General features: G+C 55.6%; 2 protein-coding genes across 7 annotated transcripts in view; one reads left to right on the top strand and one right to left on the bottom strand.

Annotated features, from left to right (window-relative positions):
- The window catches only part of mto1 (mitochondrial tRNA translation optimization 1), a 34,654-nt gene extending 27,002 nt beyond the window's left edge, over positions 1 to 7,652 (top strand). For all 3 annotated transcript variants that reach the window (XM_069188341.1, XM_069188342.1, XM_069188343.1), the window contains exons 7-13: positions 43 to 233; positions 1,790 to 1,920; positions 3,840 to 4,044; positions 4,139 to 4,307; positions 5,526 to 5,635; positions 6,712 to 6,869; positions 7,320 to 7,652. In XM_069188341.1, the coding sequence (XP_069044442.1) occupies positions 43 to 233; positions 1,790 to 1,920; positions 3,840 to 4,044; positions 4,139 to 4,307; positions 5,526 to 5,635; positions 6,712 to 6,869; positions 7,320 to 7,460 (1,105 nt within the window). In that variant the 3' untranslated portion in view covers positions 7,461 to 7,652. The remainder of the gene's footprint in view (positions 1 to 42; positions 234 to 1,789; positions 1,921 to 3,839; positions 4,045 to 4,138; positions 4,308 to 5,525; positions 5,636 to 6,711; positions 6,870 to 7,319) is intronic.
- LOC107076232 (tectonic-3-like) overlaps positions 7,567 to 18,293 on the bottom strand; it is a 23,147-nt gene continuing 12,420 nt past the window's right edge. For 2 of the 4 annotated variants that reach the window (XM_069188345.1, XM_069188344.1), the window contains exons 8-15: positions 17,361 to 17,399; positions 13,552 to 13,626; positions 13,343 to 13,462; positions 13,169 to 13,264; positions 12,930 to 13,027; positions 12,064 to 12,223; positions 10,421 to 10,558; positions 7,567 to 8,255 (exon numbers count right to left, since the gene is read on the bottom strand). In XM_069188345.1, the coding sequence (XP_069044446.1) occupies positions 8,028 to 8,255; positions 10,421 to 10,558; positions 12,064 to 12,223; positions 12,930 to 13,027; positions 13,169 to 13,264; positions 13,343 to 13,462; positions 13,552 to 13,626; positions 17,361 to 17,399 (954 nt within the window). In that variant the 3' untranslated portion in view covers positions 7,567 to 8,027. The remainder of the gene's footprint in view (positions 8,256 to 10,420; positions 10,559 to 12,063; positions 12,224 to 12,929; positions 13,028 to 13,168; positions 13,265 to 13,342; positions 13,463 to 13,551; positions 13,627 to 17,360; positions 17,400 to 18,293) is intronic. The other 2 variants (XR_011189333.1, XM_069188346.1) reach the window with 2 other exon arrangements.

Here is an 18,293-nt window from a genome sequence, read left to right as displayed (position 1 = left end):
CTCAGGTACACTGCTCCTCTCTCTCTCTCTCCCCTCTCTCAGGTACTGTCCCTCTCTGGAGTCCAGAGTGCTGCGGTTTCCGGGGCGTCCTCACCAGGTGTGGCTGGAGCCGGAGGGCATGACCTCTGACCTGATGTACCCCCAGGGTCTGTCCATGACCCTGCCGGAGGAGCAGCAGGAGCAGCTGGTCAGATCGATCCCTGGGCTGGAGAGGGCCGAGCTGGTGGTGCCTGGTCAGTGGGCTCTGAGTCTCCCCTCCTCTCCCCATTCAAGGGGCTTTATTAGCATGAGCAACAGGAACAATCAGTGTTGCCAAAGCAAATAAAATAATGAAATATTAGACATTTACTACAAAGACACATAAAGTATTTACATATACTGTAAACATATTGATCATTATAGGGAGACAGACTCACTGTTCCTCAGGCTGGGACAGGAGATCACACTGTATTATTATTATTGAGAGACAGGCTCACTGTTCCTCAGGCTGGGACAGGAGATCACACACTGTATTATTATTATTGAGAGACAGGCTCACTGTTCCTCAGGCTGGGACAGGAGATCACACACTGTATTATTATTATTGAGAGACAGGCTCACTGTCTGTTCCTCAGGCTGGGACAGGAGATCACACACTGTATTATTATTATTGAGAGACGGGCTCACTGTCTGTTCCTCAGGCTGGGACAGGAGATCACACACTGTATTATTATTATTGAGAGACAGGCTCACTGTCTGTTCCTCAGGCTGGGACAGGAGATCACACACTGTATTATTATTATTGAGAGACGGGCTCACTGTCTGTTCCTCAGGCTGGGACAGATCACACACTGTATTATTATTATTGAGAGACAGGCTCACTGTCTGTTCCTCAGGCTGGGACAGGAGATCACACACTGTATTATTATTATTGAGAGACGGGCTCACTGTCTGTTCCTCAGGCTGGGACAGATCACACACTGTATTATTATTATTGAGAGACAGGCTCACTGTCTGTTCCTCAGGCTGGGACAGGAGATCACACACTGTATTATTATTATTGAGAGACAGGCTCACTATCTGTTCCTCAGGCTGGGACAGGAGATCACACACTGTATTATTATTATTGAGAGACGGGCTCACTGTCTGTTCCTCAGGCTGGGACAGGAGATCACACACTGTATTATTATTATTGAGAGACAGGCTCACTGTCTGTTCCTCAGGCTGGGACAGGAGATCACACACTGTATTATTATTATTGAGAGACAGGCTCACTGTCTGTTCCTCAGGCTGGGACAGGAGATCACACACTGTATTATTATTATTGAGAGACAGGCTCACTGTCTGTTCCTCAGGCTGGGACAGGAGATCACACACTGTATTATTATTATTGAGAGACGGGCTCACTGTCTGTTCCTCAGGCTGGGACAGGAGATCACACACTGTATTATTATTATTGAGAGACGGGCTCACTGTCTGTTCCTCAGGCTGGGACAGGAGATCACACACTGTATTATTATTATTGAGAGACAGGCTCACTGTCTGTTCCTCAGGCTGGGACAGGAGATCACACACTGTATTATTATTATTGAGAGACAGGCTCACTGTCTGTTCCTCAGGCTGGGACAGGAGATCACATACTGGGCTGCCAGATCAACTGAGTTCCCTCCTCCCTCTCCCAGTAGGATTGGGACCCGTTGTGACTCTGGCAGGTGTGGGAACTCTGGGATTAGATTTCTGAGTTTAGGGAAGAATGTTTCCCTAATCCCAGAGTATCCCAGTGCAGTAGGTGTCTCCTCTCTCCCCGCAGGCTATGGTGTTCAGTATGACTATGTGGACCCCACCCAGCTCTCTCACTCCCTCCAGTGCCACACAGTCCAGGGGCTGTTCCTGGCCGGACAGATCAACGGCACCACAGGGTACGAGGAGGCAGCTGCTCAGGTACCGTGATGCTGAAGGGGTCAGATTGCAGCCCCCCCACAGGCCAGACACTGACTCTCACACACAGTCAGGGTCACACTGACCCCACAGGCCCAGACACTGACTCTCACACACAGTCAGGGTCACACTGCCCCCACAGGCCCAGACACTGACTCTCACACACAGTCAGGGTCACACTGACCCCACAGGCCCGGACACTGACTCTCACACACAGTCAGGGTCACACTGCCCCCACAGGCCCAGACACTGACTCTCACACACAGTCAGGGTCACACTGACCCCCACAGGCCCAGACACTGACTCTCACACACAGTCAGGGTCACACTGACCCCACAGGCCCGGACACTGACTCACACACACAGTCAGGGTCACACTGACCCCACAGGCCCGGACACTGACTCACACACACAGTCAGGGTCACACTGACCCCACAGGCCCGGACACTGACTCTCACACACAGTCAGGGTCACACTGCCCCCACAGGCCCAGACACTGACTCTCACACACAGTCAGGGTCACACTGCCCCCACAGGCCCAGACACTGACTCTCACACACAGTCAGGGTCACACTGACCCCCACAGGCCCAGACACTGACTCTCACACACAGTCAGGGTCACACTGACCCCACAGGCCCGGACACTGACTCTCACACACAGTCAGGGTCACACTGACCCCACAGGCCCAGACACTGACTCTCACACACAGTCAGGGTCACACTGACCCCACAGGCCCGGACACTGACTCTCACACACAGTCAGGGTCACACTGACCCCACAGGCCCGGACACTGACTCTCACACACAGTCAGGGTCACACTGACCCCCACAGGCCCGGACACTGACTCTCACACACAGTCAGGGTCACACTGACCCCACAGGCCCAGACACTGACTCACACACACAGTCAGGGTCACACTGACCCCACAGGCCCAGACACTGACTCTCACACACAGTCAGGGTCACACTGACCCCACAGGCCCGGACACTGACTCTCACACACAGTCAGGGTCACACTGCCCCCACAGGCCCAGACACTGACTCTCACACACAGTCAGGGTCACACTGACCCCCACAGGCCCAGACACTGACTCTCACACACAGTCAGGGTCACACTGACCCCCACAGGCCCAGACACTGACTCTCACACACAGTCAGGGTCACACTGACCCCACAGGCCCAGACACTGACTCTCACACACAGTCAGGGTCACACTGCCCCCACAGGCCCGGACACTGACTCTCACACACAGTCAGGGTCACACTGCCCCCACAGGCCCGGACACTGACTCTCACACACAGTCAGGGTCACACTGCCCCCACAGGCCCGGACACTGACTCTCACACACAGTCAGGGTCACACTGCCCCCACAGGCCCGGACACTGACTCTCACACACAGTCAGGGTCACACTGCCCCCACAGGCCCGGACACTGACTCTCACACACAGTCAGGGTCACACTGACCCCACAGGCCCGGACACTGACTCTCACACACAGTCAGGGTCACACTGACCCCACAGGCCCGGACACTGACTCACACACACAGTCAGGGTCACACTGACCCCACAGGCCCGGACACTGACTCTCACACACAGTCAGGGTCACACTGACCCCACAGGCCCAGACACTGACTCTCACACACAGTCAGGGTCACACTGACCCCACAGGCCCAGACACTGACTCTCACACACAGTCAGGGTCACACTGACCCCACAGGCCCAGACACTGACTCTCACACACAGTCAGGGTCACACTGACCCCACAGGCCCGGACACTGACTCTCACACACAGCCTCGCGCCAGTCAAAGACGCCAGTCACCTGGAGACACCTCCTCCTGTGGGGGGCCCCGGCTGCTCAATATGACAGGTCCCCCCGCCAGGGGGCGCCCCTGCCTCGCTCACCACCCCCTCCTCTCTGCGCAGGGGCTGTGGGCCGGCGTGAGCGCCGGGCGCCGCGCCCTCTCCCTGCCGCCGGTCTCCCTCTCGCGGACGGAGAGCTACATCGGGGTGCTGGTGGACGACCTGGTGTCGCGGGGGGTGACTGAGCCGTACCGCATGTTCACCAGCAGGGCCGAGTTCCGCACCTCCCTGCGGCCCGACAACGCCGACCTGCGGCTGACCCCCCGAGGTACCCCGCCGCCGCCCGCCCGCCGCGGCCCCGAACCCCCCAGGCCCCTGGGCCTCGCGGTCCTGAAGCCCCGCCCCCTCTCTGTCCCTGCCAGGGTTCGAGGCTGGCTGTGTGTCGGACCGGCGGTACAGGGAGGCGCTGAGGGCGCGCGGCTCTCTGGAGGAAGGGCTGAGTGCTCTGCGCGCAATCTCGCTCCCTGCCACCAGGTGGCGCCAGCAGCTGAAGGGCATCCCTGTGAGCGAAGGAAAGACGGGACACCTCAGGTCAGTCAGGGTGTGTGTATTAACCCCTCTCTCTCTCAGTGCAGTGTTAATGTACTGGAGTGTCCAGTCAGTGTGTGTGTATTAACCCCCCTCTCTCTCAGTGCAGTGTTAATGTACTGGAGTGTCCAGTCAGTGTGTCTGTATTAACCCCTCTCTCTCTCTCAGTGCAGTGTTAATGTACTGGAGTGTCAGTCAGTGTGTGTGTATTAACCCCTCTCTCTCTCAGTGCAGTGTTAATGTACTGGAGTGTCCAGTCAGTGTGTGTGTATTAACCCCTCTCTCTCTCAGTGCAGTGTTAATGTACTGGAGTGTCCAGTCAGTGTGTCTGTATTAACCCCTCTCTCTCAGTGCAGTGTTAATGTACTGGAGTGTCCAGTCAGTGTGTCTGTATTAACCCCTCTCTCTCAGTGCAGTGTTAATGTACTGGAGTGTCCAGTCAGTGTGTCTGTATTAACCCCTCTCTCTCAGTGCAGTGTTAATGTACTGGAGTGTCCAGTCAGTGTGTCTGTATTAACCCCTCTCTCTCTCAGTGCAGTGTTAATGTACTGGAGTGTCCAGTCAGTGTGTCTGTATTAACCCCTCTCTCTCAGTGCAGTGTTAATGTACTGGAGTGTCCAGTCAGTGTGTCTGTATTAACCCCTCTCTCTCTCAGTGCAGTGTTAATGTACTGGAGTGTCCAGTCAGTGTGTGTGTATTAACCCCTCTCTCTCTCAGTGCAGTGTTAATGTACTGGAGTGTCCAGTCAGTGTGTGTGTATTAACCCCCCTCTCTCTCAGTGCAGTGTTAATGTACTGGAGTGTCCAGTCAGTGTGTCTGTATTAACCCCTCTCTCTCTCAGTGCAGTGTTAATGTACTGGAGTGTCCAGTCAGTGTGTCTGTATTAACCCCTCTCTCTCTCAGTGCAGTGTTAATGTACTGGAGTGTCCAGTCAGTGTGTCTGTATTAACCCCTCTCTCTCAGTGCAGTGTTAATGTACTGGAGTGTCCAGTCAGTGTGTGTGTATTAACCCCTCTCTCTCTCAGTGCAGTGTTAATGTACTGGAGTGTCCAGTCAGTGTGTCTGTATTAACCCCTCTCTCTCTCAGTGCAGTGTTAATGTACTGGAGGGAGTGTCCAGTCAGTGTGTCTGTATTAACCCCTCTCTCTCAGTACAGTGTTAATGTACTGGAGTATCCAGTCAGTGTGTCTGTATGAACCCCTCTCTCTCTCTCTCTCTCAGTGCTCTGGATTTGCTTCAACATCAGGGCGTCACTATGGAGATGTTGGCCTCTGTCTTCCCACATTCCTTAGATCCATATTTGGAGTTTTCAGAACGACTGAAGATTGAGGGTAGGTGAATTTAAAGAGTTTATAGGTCTTTATGCCTCTCTGTGCAGTGTGTCTGTATTAACCCCTCTCTCTCTCTCAGTGCAGTGTTAATGTACTGGAGTGTCCAGTCAGTGTGTGTGTGTATTAACCCCTCTCTCTCTCAGTGCAGTGTTAATGTACTGGAGTGTCCAGTCAGTGTGTGTGTATTAACCCCTCTCTCTCAGTGCAGTGTTAATGTACTGGAGTGTCCAGTCAGTGTGTCTGTATTAACCCCTCTCTCTCTCAGTGCAGTGTTAATGTACTGGAGTGTCCAGTCAGTGTGTCTGTATTAACCCCTCTCTCTCTCAGTGCAGTGTTAATGTACTGGAGTGTCCAGTCAGTGTGTCTGTATTAACCCCTCTCTCTCTCAGTGCAGTGTTCATGTACTGTAGTGTCCAGTCAGTGTGTCTGTATTAACCCCTCTCTCTTTCTCAGTGCAGTGTTAATGTACTGGAGTGTCCAGTCAGTGTGTCTGTATTAACCCCTCTCTCTCTCTCTCAGTGCAGTGTTAATGTACTGGAGTGTCCAGTCAGTGTGTCTGTATGAACCCCTCTCTCTCTCAGTGCAGTGTTAATGTACTGGAGTGTCCAGTCAGTGTGTGTGTATTAACCCCCCTCTCTCTCAGTGCAGTGTTAATGTACTGGAGTGTCCAGTCAGTGTGTCTGTATTAACCCCTCTCTCTCTCAGTGCAGTGTTCCTGTACTGGAGTGTCCAGTCAGTGTGTCTGTATTAACCCCTCTCTCTTTCAGTGCAGTGTTAATGTACTGGAGTGTCCAGTCAGTGTGTGTGTATTAACCCCCCTCTCTCTCTCAGTGCAGTGTTCATGTACTGGAGTGTCCAGTCAGTGTGTCTGTATTAACCCCTCTCTCTCTCAGTGCAGTGTTCCTGTACTGGAGTGTCCAGTCAGTGTGTGTGTATTAACCCCTCTCTCTCTCAGTGCAGTGTTCATGTACTGGAGTGTCCAGTCAGTGTGTCTGTATGAACCCCTCTCTCTCAGTGCAGTGTTGATGTACTGGAGTGTCAGTCAGTGTCTGTATGAACCCCTCTCTCTCTCCCAGCTGTGTACCTCCCTCACTCAGAGCAGCAGCAGCAGGAGATGCTCAGGGTTCGACAGGAGGAGAGTCTCCTTCTTCCTCGGGACCTGGATTACTTCTCCCTGCAGGCGTCCCTGTCGCAGGAGGTCAGAGAGGTGCTGGACAGAGCCCGGCCCCCAACGGTCAGTCCCCGACAGCAGTCATGAGTGCAGTATGAGTGCGCCCCCTGTTTGTCAGGGCGGGGAGTGCCCTCCGAAAAAGTAGACAACTTCAGTGTTCAGTGAGACAGCCTCTCTCTCTCTCTCTCTCTCTGTGTGCGCGCGCTCAGGGGTGGAGCTGCACTGGGGTGTGTGATCATACTGGTGCTCAGTGAGACAGCTCCTTTCTTTGTGTGTGTGTGTGCTCAGGGGTGGAGCTGGGGTGTGTGATCATACGAGGGCTCAGTGAGACAGCCCCTCTGTGTGTGTGTGTGTGTGTGTACTCAGGGGTGGAGCTGGGGTGTGTGATCATACCAGGGCTCAGTGAGACAGCCCCTCTCTGGGCAGGGACAGGGGTCAGGCTGTCTCTCTCTCTGTGAGAGTGGACGCGGGGGTGCTCTGTGTTTGACTTCTCTCTCTCTGTCTCCTCCACAGCTCGGGGCCGCCTCTCGGCTGGCAGGAGTGACCCCTGCTGCTCTTGTCCACCTGCTGCACTACGTCTCCAAGAGGGAGAGACAGAGAGACACTGGGGCGCAGCAGCGAGAGAGGGACAGAGAGGTGGAGGAGGCAGTATAGAGGGGGAGGGAGGTAGGGAGAGGTGGACAAGGCAGAGAGAGGGACAGGGGAGAGAGGAGTACAGGGTGAGTGGAAGAGAGATACAGCAGATAAACTCACAACGCAAGAAAGTACAGCTGTGTATCTCACTGGTGACAATTTAATCTCTTTCTGCTATCAAAAACTACAGAACAATAAAACAATTTTTAAGAAGCATTGTGTTGGAATGGTCTTTTCTGTACACAGGCCAGCCTGTTGCACTGTCCCAGAGCTCTGTGTGTGTGTGTGTGAATACACAGGCCAGCCTGTTGCACTGTCCCAGAGCTCTGTGTGTGTGTGTGTGTGTGTGAATACACAGGCCAGCCTGTTGCACTGTCCCAGAGCTCTCTCTCTCTGTGTGTGTGTGTGCGTGAATACACAGGCCAGCCTGCAGGGGGCACAGTGTCCACACTGTCCCAGAGCTGTGTGTGTGTGTGTGAGTGTGAGAATACACAGGCCAGCCTGCAGGGGGCACAGTGTCCACACTGTCCCAGAGCTCTGTGTGTGTGTGTGTGTGTGTGTGTGTGTGTGTGTGTGTGTGCAGATGCACTAACAGTAAACCAGCAGCGACAGCAGGCTGACAGCGACGCACAGCGGGGGCCACACGGGGCCCCGGGGCCCCGCCCACACCGAGGCGGCCGTCTCCGCGGAGGAAAGAAAGAAATCGAGCGGACGTTTCGCCTCCGGGCGCGCTCTGCCCCTGGGGGACTGTGGGAAGACTGTGGCGTCGGCGAAGGAGACCTGTGTGGTCAGTGAGACGGGGACGGACAGCGGGCACTGAGGGCGAGAGACAGACACAGGTAAGCACTCACCTGAGGGGGACAGGTACCCCACAACAACACACTGATCCTAACAATAACACAGTGTGTGATCTCCTGTCCCAGCCTGAGGAACAGACAGTGAGCCCGTCTCTCAATAATAATAATACAGTGTGTGATCTCCTGTCCCAGCCTGAGGAACAGACAGTGAGCCCGTCTCTCAATAATAATAATACAGTGTGTGATCTCCTGTCCCAGCCTGAGGAACAGACAGTGAGCCCGTCTCTCAATAATAATAATACAGTGTGTGATCTCCTGTCCCAGCCTGAGGAACAGACAGTGAGCCTGTCTCTCAATAATAATAATACAGTGTGTGATCTCCTGTCCCAGCCTGAGGAACAGACAGTGAGCCCGTCTCTCAATAATAATAATACAGTGTGATCTCCTGTCCCAGCCTGAGGAACAGACAGTGAGCCCGTCTCTCAATAATAATAATACAGTGTGTGATCTCCTGTCCCAGCCTGAGGAACAGACAGTGAGCCTGTCTCTCAATAATAATAATACAGTGTGTGATCTCCTGTCCCAGCCTGAGGAACAGACAGTGAGCCTGTCTCTCAATAATAATAATACAGTGTGTGATCTCCTGTCCCAGCCTGAGGAACAGACAGTGAGCCCGTCTCTCACTAATAATAATACAGTGTGTGATCTCCTGTTCCAGCCTGAGGAACAGACAGTGAGCCCGTCTCTCAATAATAATAATACAGTGTGTGATCTCCTGTCCCAGCCTGAGGAACAGACAGTGAGCCCGTCTCTCACTAATAATAATACAGTGTGTGATCTCCTGTTCCAGCCTGAGGAACAGACAGTGAGCCCGTCTCTCAATAATAATAATACAGTGTGTGATCTCCTGTCCCAGCCTGAGGAACAGACAGTGAGCCCGTCTCTCAATAATAATAATACAGTGTGTGATCTCCTGTCCCAGCCTGAGGAACAGACAGTGAGCCCGTCTCTCACTAATAATAATACAGTGTGTGATCTCCTGTCCCAGCCTGAGGAACAGACAGTGAGCCCGTCTCTCAATAATAATAATACAGTGTGTGATCTCCTGTCCCAGCCTGAGGAACAGACAGTGAGCCCGTCTCTCAATAATAATAATACAGTGTGTGATCTCCTGTCCCAGCCTGAGGAACAGACAGTGAGCCTGTCTCTCAATAATAATAATACAGTGTGTGATCTCCTGTCCCAGCCTGAGGAACAGACAGTGAGCCTGTCTCTCAATAATAATAATACAGTGTGATCTCCTGTCCCAGCCTGAGGAACAGACAGTGAGCCTGTCTCTCAATAATAATAATACAGGTGTGATCTCCTGTCCCAGCCTGAGGAACAGACAGTGAGCCTGTCTCTCAATAATAATAATACAGTGTGTGATCTCCTGTCCCAGCCTGAGGAACAGACAGTGAGCCCGTCTCTCAATAATAATAATACAGTGTGTGATCTCCTGTCCCAGCCTGAGGAACAGACAGTGAGCCCGTCTCTCAATAATAATAATAATAATACAGTGTGTGATCTCCTGTCCCAGCCTGAGGAACAGACAGTGAGCCCGTCTCTCAATAATAATAATAATAATACAGTGTGTGATCTCCTGTCCCAGCCTGAGGAACAGACAGTGAGCCCGTCTCTCAATAATAATAATAATACAGTGTGTGATCTCCTGTCCCAGCCTGAGGAACAGACAGTGAGCCTGTCTCTCAATAATAATAATACAGTGTGTGATCTCCTGTCCCAGCCTGAGGAACAGACAGTGAGCCTGTCTCTCAATAATAATAATACAGTGTGTGATCTCCTGTCCCAGCCTGAGGAACAGACAGTGAGCCCGTCTCTCAATAATAATAATACAGTGTGTGATCTCCTGTCCCAGCCTGAGGAACAGACAGTGAGCCTGTCTCTCAATAATAATAATACAGTGTGTGATCTCCTGTCCCAGCCTGAGGAACAGACAGTGAGCCCGTCTCTCCATTGTGCTGTATAGGTTGCATGTAACTGTATGATGATGTGTTTGTATTGAAATGAGAGTAGAGGCGAGAGGGGAGAGAGAGACCGATGGGAGAGGCAGTTTGTATGAGAGAAGGGGAGGGCTCTGGACTTGGACAGACAAAGAGACATTAGGTAGATGGGGGCTGTTACCTGGACCAGACGACAGTGGAACGTGAGTTTGGCCCCCAGGATGTGCGCCTGGGGCAGAGAGAGGAGGCCCCTGTGTGCCCAGAGGAACCGGAGAGACAGAGAGGTGGGGAGCAGGCAGCCGGACTCACAGCGCTGCTCCTGAGACAGAGAGAGACGGGAGTCTGCCTGCAGTCCAGCCCCACAGCACAGAGAGACAGAGACAGACAGGAGTCTGCCTGCAGTCCAGCCCCACAGCACAGAGAGACAGAGACAGACGGGAGTCTGCCTGCAGTCCAGCCCCACAGGACAGAGAGACAGAGAGGGACAGGAGTCTGCCTGCAGTCCAGCCCCACGGCACAGAGAGACAGAGACAGACGGGAGTCTGCCTGCAGTCCAGCCCCACAGCACAGAGAGACAGAGAGGGACAGGAGTCTGCCTGCAGTCCAGCCCCACGGCACAGAGAGACAGAGACAGACGGGAGTCTGCCTGCAGTCCAGCACACACGCCAGAGAGACAGAGACGGACAGGAGTCTGCCTGCAGTCCAGCCCCACAGGACAGAGAGACAGAGACAGACGGGAGTCTGCCTGCAGTCCAGCCCCACAGCACAGAGAGACAGAGACAGACAGGAGTCTGCTTGCAGTCCAGCCCCACAGGACACAGAGAGACAGAGACAGACGGGTCTGCCTGCAGTCCAGCCCCACAGCACAGAGAGACAGAGAGGGACAGGAGTCTGCCTGCAGTCCAGCCCCACAGCACAGAGAGACAGAGACAGACAGGAGTCTGCCTGCAGTCCAGCCCCACAGCACAGAGAGACAGAGACAGACAGGAGTCTGCCTGCAGTCCAGCCCCACAGCGCAGAGAGACAGAGACAGACAGGAGTCTGCCTGCAGTCCAGCCCCACGGCACAGAGAGACAGAGACAGACGGGAGTCTGCCTGCAGTCCAGCCCCACAGGACAGAGAGACAGAGACAGACGGGAGTCTGCCTGCAGTCCAGCCCCACAGGACAGAGAGACAGAGACAGACGGGAGTCTGCCTGCAGTCCAGCCCCACAGCACAGAGAGACAGAGACGGACGGGAGTCTGCCTGCAGTCCAGCCCCACAGGACACAGAGAGACAGAGACAGACGGGTCTGCCTGCAGTCCAGCCCCACAGCACAGAGAGACAGAGACAGACGGGAGTCTGCCTGCAGTCCAGCCCCACAGCACAGAGAGACAGAGACAGACAGGAGTCTGCCTGCAGTCCAGCCCCACAGCGCAGAGAGACAGAGACAGACAGGAGTCTGCCTGCAGTCCAGCCCCACGGCACAGAGAGACAGAGACAGACGGGAGTCTGCCTGCAGTCCAGCCCCACAGGACAGAGAGACAGAGACAGACGGGAGTCTGCCTGCAGTCCAGCCCCACAGGACAGAGAGGCAGAGACAGACGGGAGTCTGCCTGCAGTCCAGCCCCACAGCACAGAGAGACAGAGACAGACAGGAGTCTGCCTGCAGTCCAGCCCCACGGCACAGAGAGACAGAGACAGACGGGAGTCTGCCTGCAGTCCAGCCCCACGGCACAGAGAGACAGGAGTCTGCCTGCAGTCCAGCCCCACAGCACAGAGAGACAGAGACAGACGGGAGTCTGCCTGCAGTCCAGCCCCACAGGACACAGAGAGAGGCGTTACCCCAGCAGCAGGGGGGCAGTCCTGCACGATGACCCTCGTCCAGTCGGCCTCCCTGCCAGGCTGGGCGCCCCCAGTCACTGCTACGAGCTCAGGAGACAGGTCTCCCAGGAGGACCTGAGAGACTTCTGTCTGGAGCTCAGAGCAACTGAGAGACGAGGAGCTGGAGAGAGAGAGAGAGGGGTTAATACAGACACACTGACTGGACACTCCAGTACATTAACACTGCACTGAGAGAGAGAGGGGTTAATACAGACACACTGACTGGACACTCCAGTACATTAACACTGCACTGAGAGAGAGAGAGGGGTTAATACAGACACACTGACTGGACACTCCAGTACATTAACACTGCACTGAGAGAGAGAGGGGTTAATACACACACACTGACTGGACACTCCAGTACATTAACACTGCACTGAGAGAGAGAGGGGTTCATACAGACACACTGACTGGACACTCCAGTACATTAACACTGCACTGAGAGAGAGAGAGGGGTTAATACAGACACACTGACTGGACACTCCAGTATATTAACACTGCACTGAGAGAGAGGGGTTAATACACACACTGACTGACACTCCAGTACATTAACACTGCACTGAGAGAGAGGGGGGTTCATACACACACACTGACTGGACACTCCAGTACATGAACACTGCACTGAGAGAGAGAGGGGTTAATACACACACACTGACTGACACTCCAGTACATTAACACTGCACTGAGAGAGAGGGGGGTTCATACACACACACTGACTGGACACTCCAGTACATTAACACTCCACTGAGAGAGAGAGGGGTTCATACAGACACACTGACTGGACACTCCAGTACATTAACACTGCACTGAGAGAGAGAGGGTTGTACCTGAACAAACAGCCACTGATGTAGTTGTGAGCGAAGAGCACTGGTGTTCGGGGTACAGCAGAGCACCCCCCTGCCTCTGACACCCCCAGCACCAGGACCTGCGTCGGTGACTCAGGAGGAACAGCGACACTGACTGACTGGCTGGCTGGGAACACCCCCACACACACACACCCCCACACACACACACCCCCACACACACACACACACACACACACACACACCCTCCGATTAGAGGATACAGGCTGGACTTCGCCCTGGCGCTGGCCAATCACGGGACTCCCTGGGAACAGCCCCGCCCCAGGGGTGGGGCCCGGTGGGGGAGTGGGCGTGGCCGGCTGGGGGAGACAGGAAGGAGGGCGTCGGTGAGCCCGCGGGGCACCAGTGTCAGGGGGTCGGGGTCGGGGTCGGCGTACCTGGTAAGCGACGGCGTGCTGCTGGCGCAGGCGGAGGGGGGTGGCCACGCTGGTCAGCGTGACGGACACCGAGGCGCCCAGGAGCTGACCGCGGCCCGAGTAGGTCACCACGTAGGACACCTGCCCGGACGAGAGGCGCAGAGCTGACCGCACCGCACTGACCCGGTCAGGGGTCAGGGGTCAGGGGTCACGGCAGAACGACCTCTGACCTTCGAGACGACGTTGGAGCAGACATCTCCTCGCAGGCCAGGTGAAGGCCACTCGGCGACTGGGAGCACTGGGACCTAGGAGACAGAGAGGCTGAGGGACACTGGGAGCAAGTTCAAGTTTATTGTCATTGTACTCACACAGGTGTATGAGTATATACAGCATACGAGAAGAATGACAATATACTCATATACCGGTCATTGTACTCGTTGTCTGGCTCTCAGACGATAGGTCGTACAAATAAAACAACAACAATACCATTGTATATTAAAAGAAAGACAGAGACTACAGGCAGTGTGCAAAAACAACAACAACAGCTGTGCAAAGACATGCCTCAGCAGAATGAGATGAAGGGATAGAAACGATGGGGAGTGAGCTTCTTGACACGTGAGGGAGAGGCCGACTTCACTGTGTGTTTGGGGTTCTGGTGAGAAAGAAGGCACTGTGAGGTTCAGGTCAGAGGTCAGAGGTCAGAGGTGAGAGAGGCTGGGAGTGTAACACTTTGATAGTACGGGGGTAAAAACGGTCTCCGAGTCTGGCAGTCTGGGCCCGAATGCTCCGGTACCGGTCTTTGATGATGCTCAGAGCTTTCCTCAAGCACCGGCTGTCACCAGTGTCCTGTATGGATGGGAGGGCAGCCCCAGTGATGGACTGGGCAGTTTTCTCCACCCGCCGTGGGGCTCTGCGGTCAGCAGCACTGCAGTTGCCACACCACAGCGGTCAGTGTGCTTTCTGTAGAGGCCAGTGAGGACCTGGGGACAGATCTCAGCCTTCCTCAACCGTCTGAGGAAGCACAGGCGCTGTTGAGCTCTCTTGATCAGACGGGTGGTGTTGAGAGACCATGCGAGGTCCTCGGTGATGTGGACACCAAGGAGTTTGAAGTTCCTGACCCTTTCCCCTTCAGTCCTGTAGATGTGGACAGGGGCATGTCCGGTTTGCAGCTTCCTGAAATCAACGATCAGCTCCTCGGTTTTGCTGACGTTGAGGGTGAGGTTGTTGTCATCACACCTCGTTGTAAGGAGACTGACCTCCTCCCTGTAGGCCCTCTCATCATCGTCTGTGATCAGACCCACAACTGTGGGGTCATTGGCAAACTTGATGATGGAGTTGGTGTTGTGTTTGGCCTTCCAGTCGTGGGTGTAGAGGGAGCAGAGCAATGGACTAAGCACACACCCCTGGGGGACCCCAGTGTTCAGAGTTAGGGTGCTGGAGGTGTGGTTTCCAAGCCTGCCAGCCTGAGGTCTGCCTGTCAGGAAGTCCCGAGTCCAGTTGCCGAGGGTGGTGTTTCTGGACTAGTTTCTCTGGGATGGTGGTGTTACAGGCTGAGCTAGTCGGTGAATAGCAGTCCTGCGTATGTGCTCTTTTTGTCCAGATGGGACAGGGCCGTGTGGGTGGCAATGGAGACTGCGTCACCTGTGGATCTGCTGGGCCGGGGGGTGAACTGGTACTGGTCCGGTGTGTTCGGCGTGGTGTCCTTAACGTGCTCATGACCAGCCTCTCGGAGCTCTTCATGGTGACGGGTCACTGGGGCTCTCTGCGGGACTGGTGGGGACTACGGCTTGGGCCAACGACACGTTGAAAGTGTCTGTGAAGACCCCCGCCGCCTCGCGCGGGTTCGCTCCGGGCGCAGGTCCCCTCGCCTGCAGGCAGAGAGCAGCTGGCTGGTTCGGCGTTGGTGGCTTCAAACTGAGCACAGAAGGTGTTGAGCTCGCCGGGCAGGGGGGCTTCGTGGGCAGGCGCACAGACGTTCTTCCTCTTGCAGTCCGTGAGGGCCCGAACACCTTGCCCCAGGCGCCCTGGGTCACGGGTGCTGAGGAGCTCCTCCGATTCCTGGTTGAGGTGTTTACTACCATGGTTCAGACTGCTCCCGGCTGCCCCGGGCTCGGATGTGCCGCCCGATTTGAATGCTGCCTGATGAGGGTGCGAACCTCACTGTTCATCCATGGCTTGATGGGAAGATCTGCTCTCTTCCGCGAGTGTGACATCGTCGGCACACGCCCCGCTGGAGCTGGGGACGGGCGTCGGTGTGTGACCCCGTGTGGCCCGGTCCCGCAGGACCGACACTCTCCAGCGGAGCCGGGGGCAGGAACGGAGGGGTACGGTCTTGTGGGCGAGCCGAGCCCGTGGGCGAGCGTGTTCTCTCCTCTCGTCGGGAAGGAGGCCGGCTGATGGGATTTCGGGAGAACGGAGGCGAGATTTGTGGGACTGAAGGCACCCGCACCGATCAAGCCTGCGTCTCCAGCGAGCCGGGGCGCGATGTGAGCTCCCTCAGCAGAGAGGAGGGGCGCTCGATCAGGAGACACCCCGGGGTGAGCAGGTTCCCGTGTGTCTACAGCAGTGTCTCCAGCGAGCCGGGGCGCGATGTGAGCTCCCTCAGCAGAGAGGAGGGGCGCTCGATCGGGAGACACCCCGGGGTGAGCAGGTTCCCGTGTGTCCACAGCAGGGTGCAGCGTCTCCAGCGAGCCGGGGCGCGATGTGAGCTCCCTCAGCAGAGAGGAGGGGCGCTCGATCGGGAGACACCCCGGGGTGAGCAGGTTCCTGTGTGTCTACAGCAGTGTGCAGCGTCTCCAGCGAGCCGGGGTGAGATGTGAGCTCCCTCAGCAGAGAGGAGGGGCGCTCGATCGGGAGACACCCCGGGGTGAGCAGGTTCCTGTGTGTCTACAGCAGTGTCTCCAGCGAGCCGGGGCGCGATGTGAGCTCCCTCAGCAGAGAGGAGGGGCGCTCGATCGGGAGACACCCCGGGGTGAGCAGGTTCCCGTGTGTCTACAGCAGGGTGCAGTGTCTCCAGCGAGCCGGGGCGCGATGTGAGCTCCCTCAGCAGAGAGGAGGGGCACTCGATCAGGAGACACCCCGGGGTGAGCAGGTTCCTGTGTGTCTACAGCAGTGTCTCCAGCGAGCCGGGGCGCGATGTGAGCTCCCTCAGCAGAGAGGAGGGGCACTCGATCAGGAGACACCCCGGGGTGAGCAGGTTCCCGTGTGTCTACAGCAGGGTGCAGTGTCTCCAGCGAGCCGGGGCGCGATGTGAGCTCCCTCAGCAGAGAGGAGGGGCGCTCGATCGGGAGACACCCCGGGGTGAGCAGGTTCCCGTGTGTCTACAGCAGGGTGCAGTGTCTCCAGCGAGCCGGGGCGCGATGTGAGCTCCCTCAGCAGAGAGGAGGGGCGCTCGATCGGGAGACACCCCGGGGTGAGCAGGTTCCTGTGTGTCTACAGCAGTGTCTCCAGCGAGCCGGGGCGCGATGTGAGCCCCCTCAGCAGAGAGGAGGGGCGCTCGATCGGGAGACACCCCGGGGTGAGCAGGCTCCCGTGTGTCTACAGCAGTGTGCAGTGTCTCCAGCGAGCCGGGGCGCGATGTGAGCTCCCTCGGCAGAGAGGAGGGGCGCTCGATCGGGAGACACCCCGGGGTGAGCAGGTTCCCGTGTGTCTACAGCAGTGTCTCCAGCGAGCCGGGGCGCGATGTGAGCTCCCTCAGCAGAGAGGAGGGGCGCTCGATCGGGAGACACCCCGGGGTGAGCAGGTTCCCGTGTGTCCACAGCAGGGTGCAGCGTCTCCAGCGAGCCGGGGCGCGATGTGAGCTCCCTCAGCAGAGAGGAGGGGCGCTCGATCGGGAGACACCCCGGGGTGAGCAGTGTCTGTGACGGTCGACACACTGTTGCACCACGCGTTGTTGATAAAAACACCCCCCCCACCCCTGGGTGTACTGGATTCTAGTTCTGGGTGTACTGGTGTACTGGTGTACTGGTGTACTGGTGTACTGGACTCTAGTTCTGGGAGTACTGGTGTACTGGAATTCAGCAGTTTGAGTTTTTCTTACCGTGAAGTTGGGTGAAGAAGCATCCTGAGGAACTGGGGCCTGAGGGAGAGAGACAGGTATACAGTATATATACACACACACACACTGGGGCCTGAGGGAGAGAGACAGGTATACAGTATATATACACACACACACACACACACACACACACTGGGGCCTGAGGGAGAGAGACAGGTATACAGTATATATACACACACACACACACTGGGGCCTGAGGGAGAGAGACAGGTATACAGTATATACACACACACACACTGGGGCCTGAGGGAGAGAGACAGGTATACAGTATATATACACACACACACACACTGGGGCCTGAGGGAGAGAGACGGGTATACAGTATATATATACACACACACACACACACACACACACAGGGGCCTGAGGGAGAGAGACAGGTATACAGTATATATATACACACACACACACTGGGGCCTGAGGGAGAGAGACAGGTATACAGTATATATACACACACACACACTGGGGCCTGAGGGAGAGAGACAGGTATACAGTATATACACACACACACACACACTGGGGCCTGAGGGAGAGAGACAGGTATACAGTATATATACACACACACACACTGGGGCCTGAGGGAGAGAGACGGGTATACAGTATATACACACACACACACACACACACACACACACACACACACTGGGGCCTGAGGGAGAGAGACAGGTATACAGTATATATACACACACACACTGGGGCCTGAGGGAGAGAGACAGGTATACAGTATATATACACACACACACTGGGGCCTGAGGGAGAGAGACAGGTATACAGTATATATACACACACACACTGGGGCCTGAGGGAGAGAGACAGGTATACAGTATATATACACACACACACTGGGGCCTGAGGGAGAGAGACAGGTATACAGTATATATACACACACACACTGGGGCCTGAGGGAGAGAGACA

The sequence above is a fragment of the Lepisosteus oculatus genome, chromosome 4 (genome assembly GCF_040954835.1).
Source record: "Lepisosteus oculatus isolate fLepOcu1 chromosome 4, fLepOcu1.hap2, whole genome shotgun sequence".
Lineage (NCBI taxonomy): Eukaryota > Metazoa > Chordata > Actinopteri > Semionotiformes > Lepisosteidae > Lepisosteus > Lepisosteus oculatus.
The sequence above is the reverse complement of the archived record's forward strand: the minus strand, read 5'-3'. Positions and strand labels throughout refer to the sequence as shown.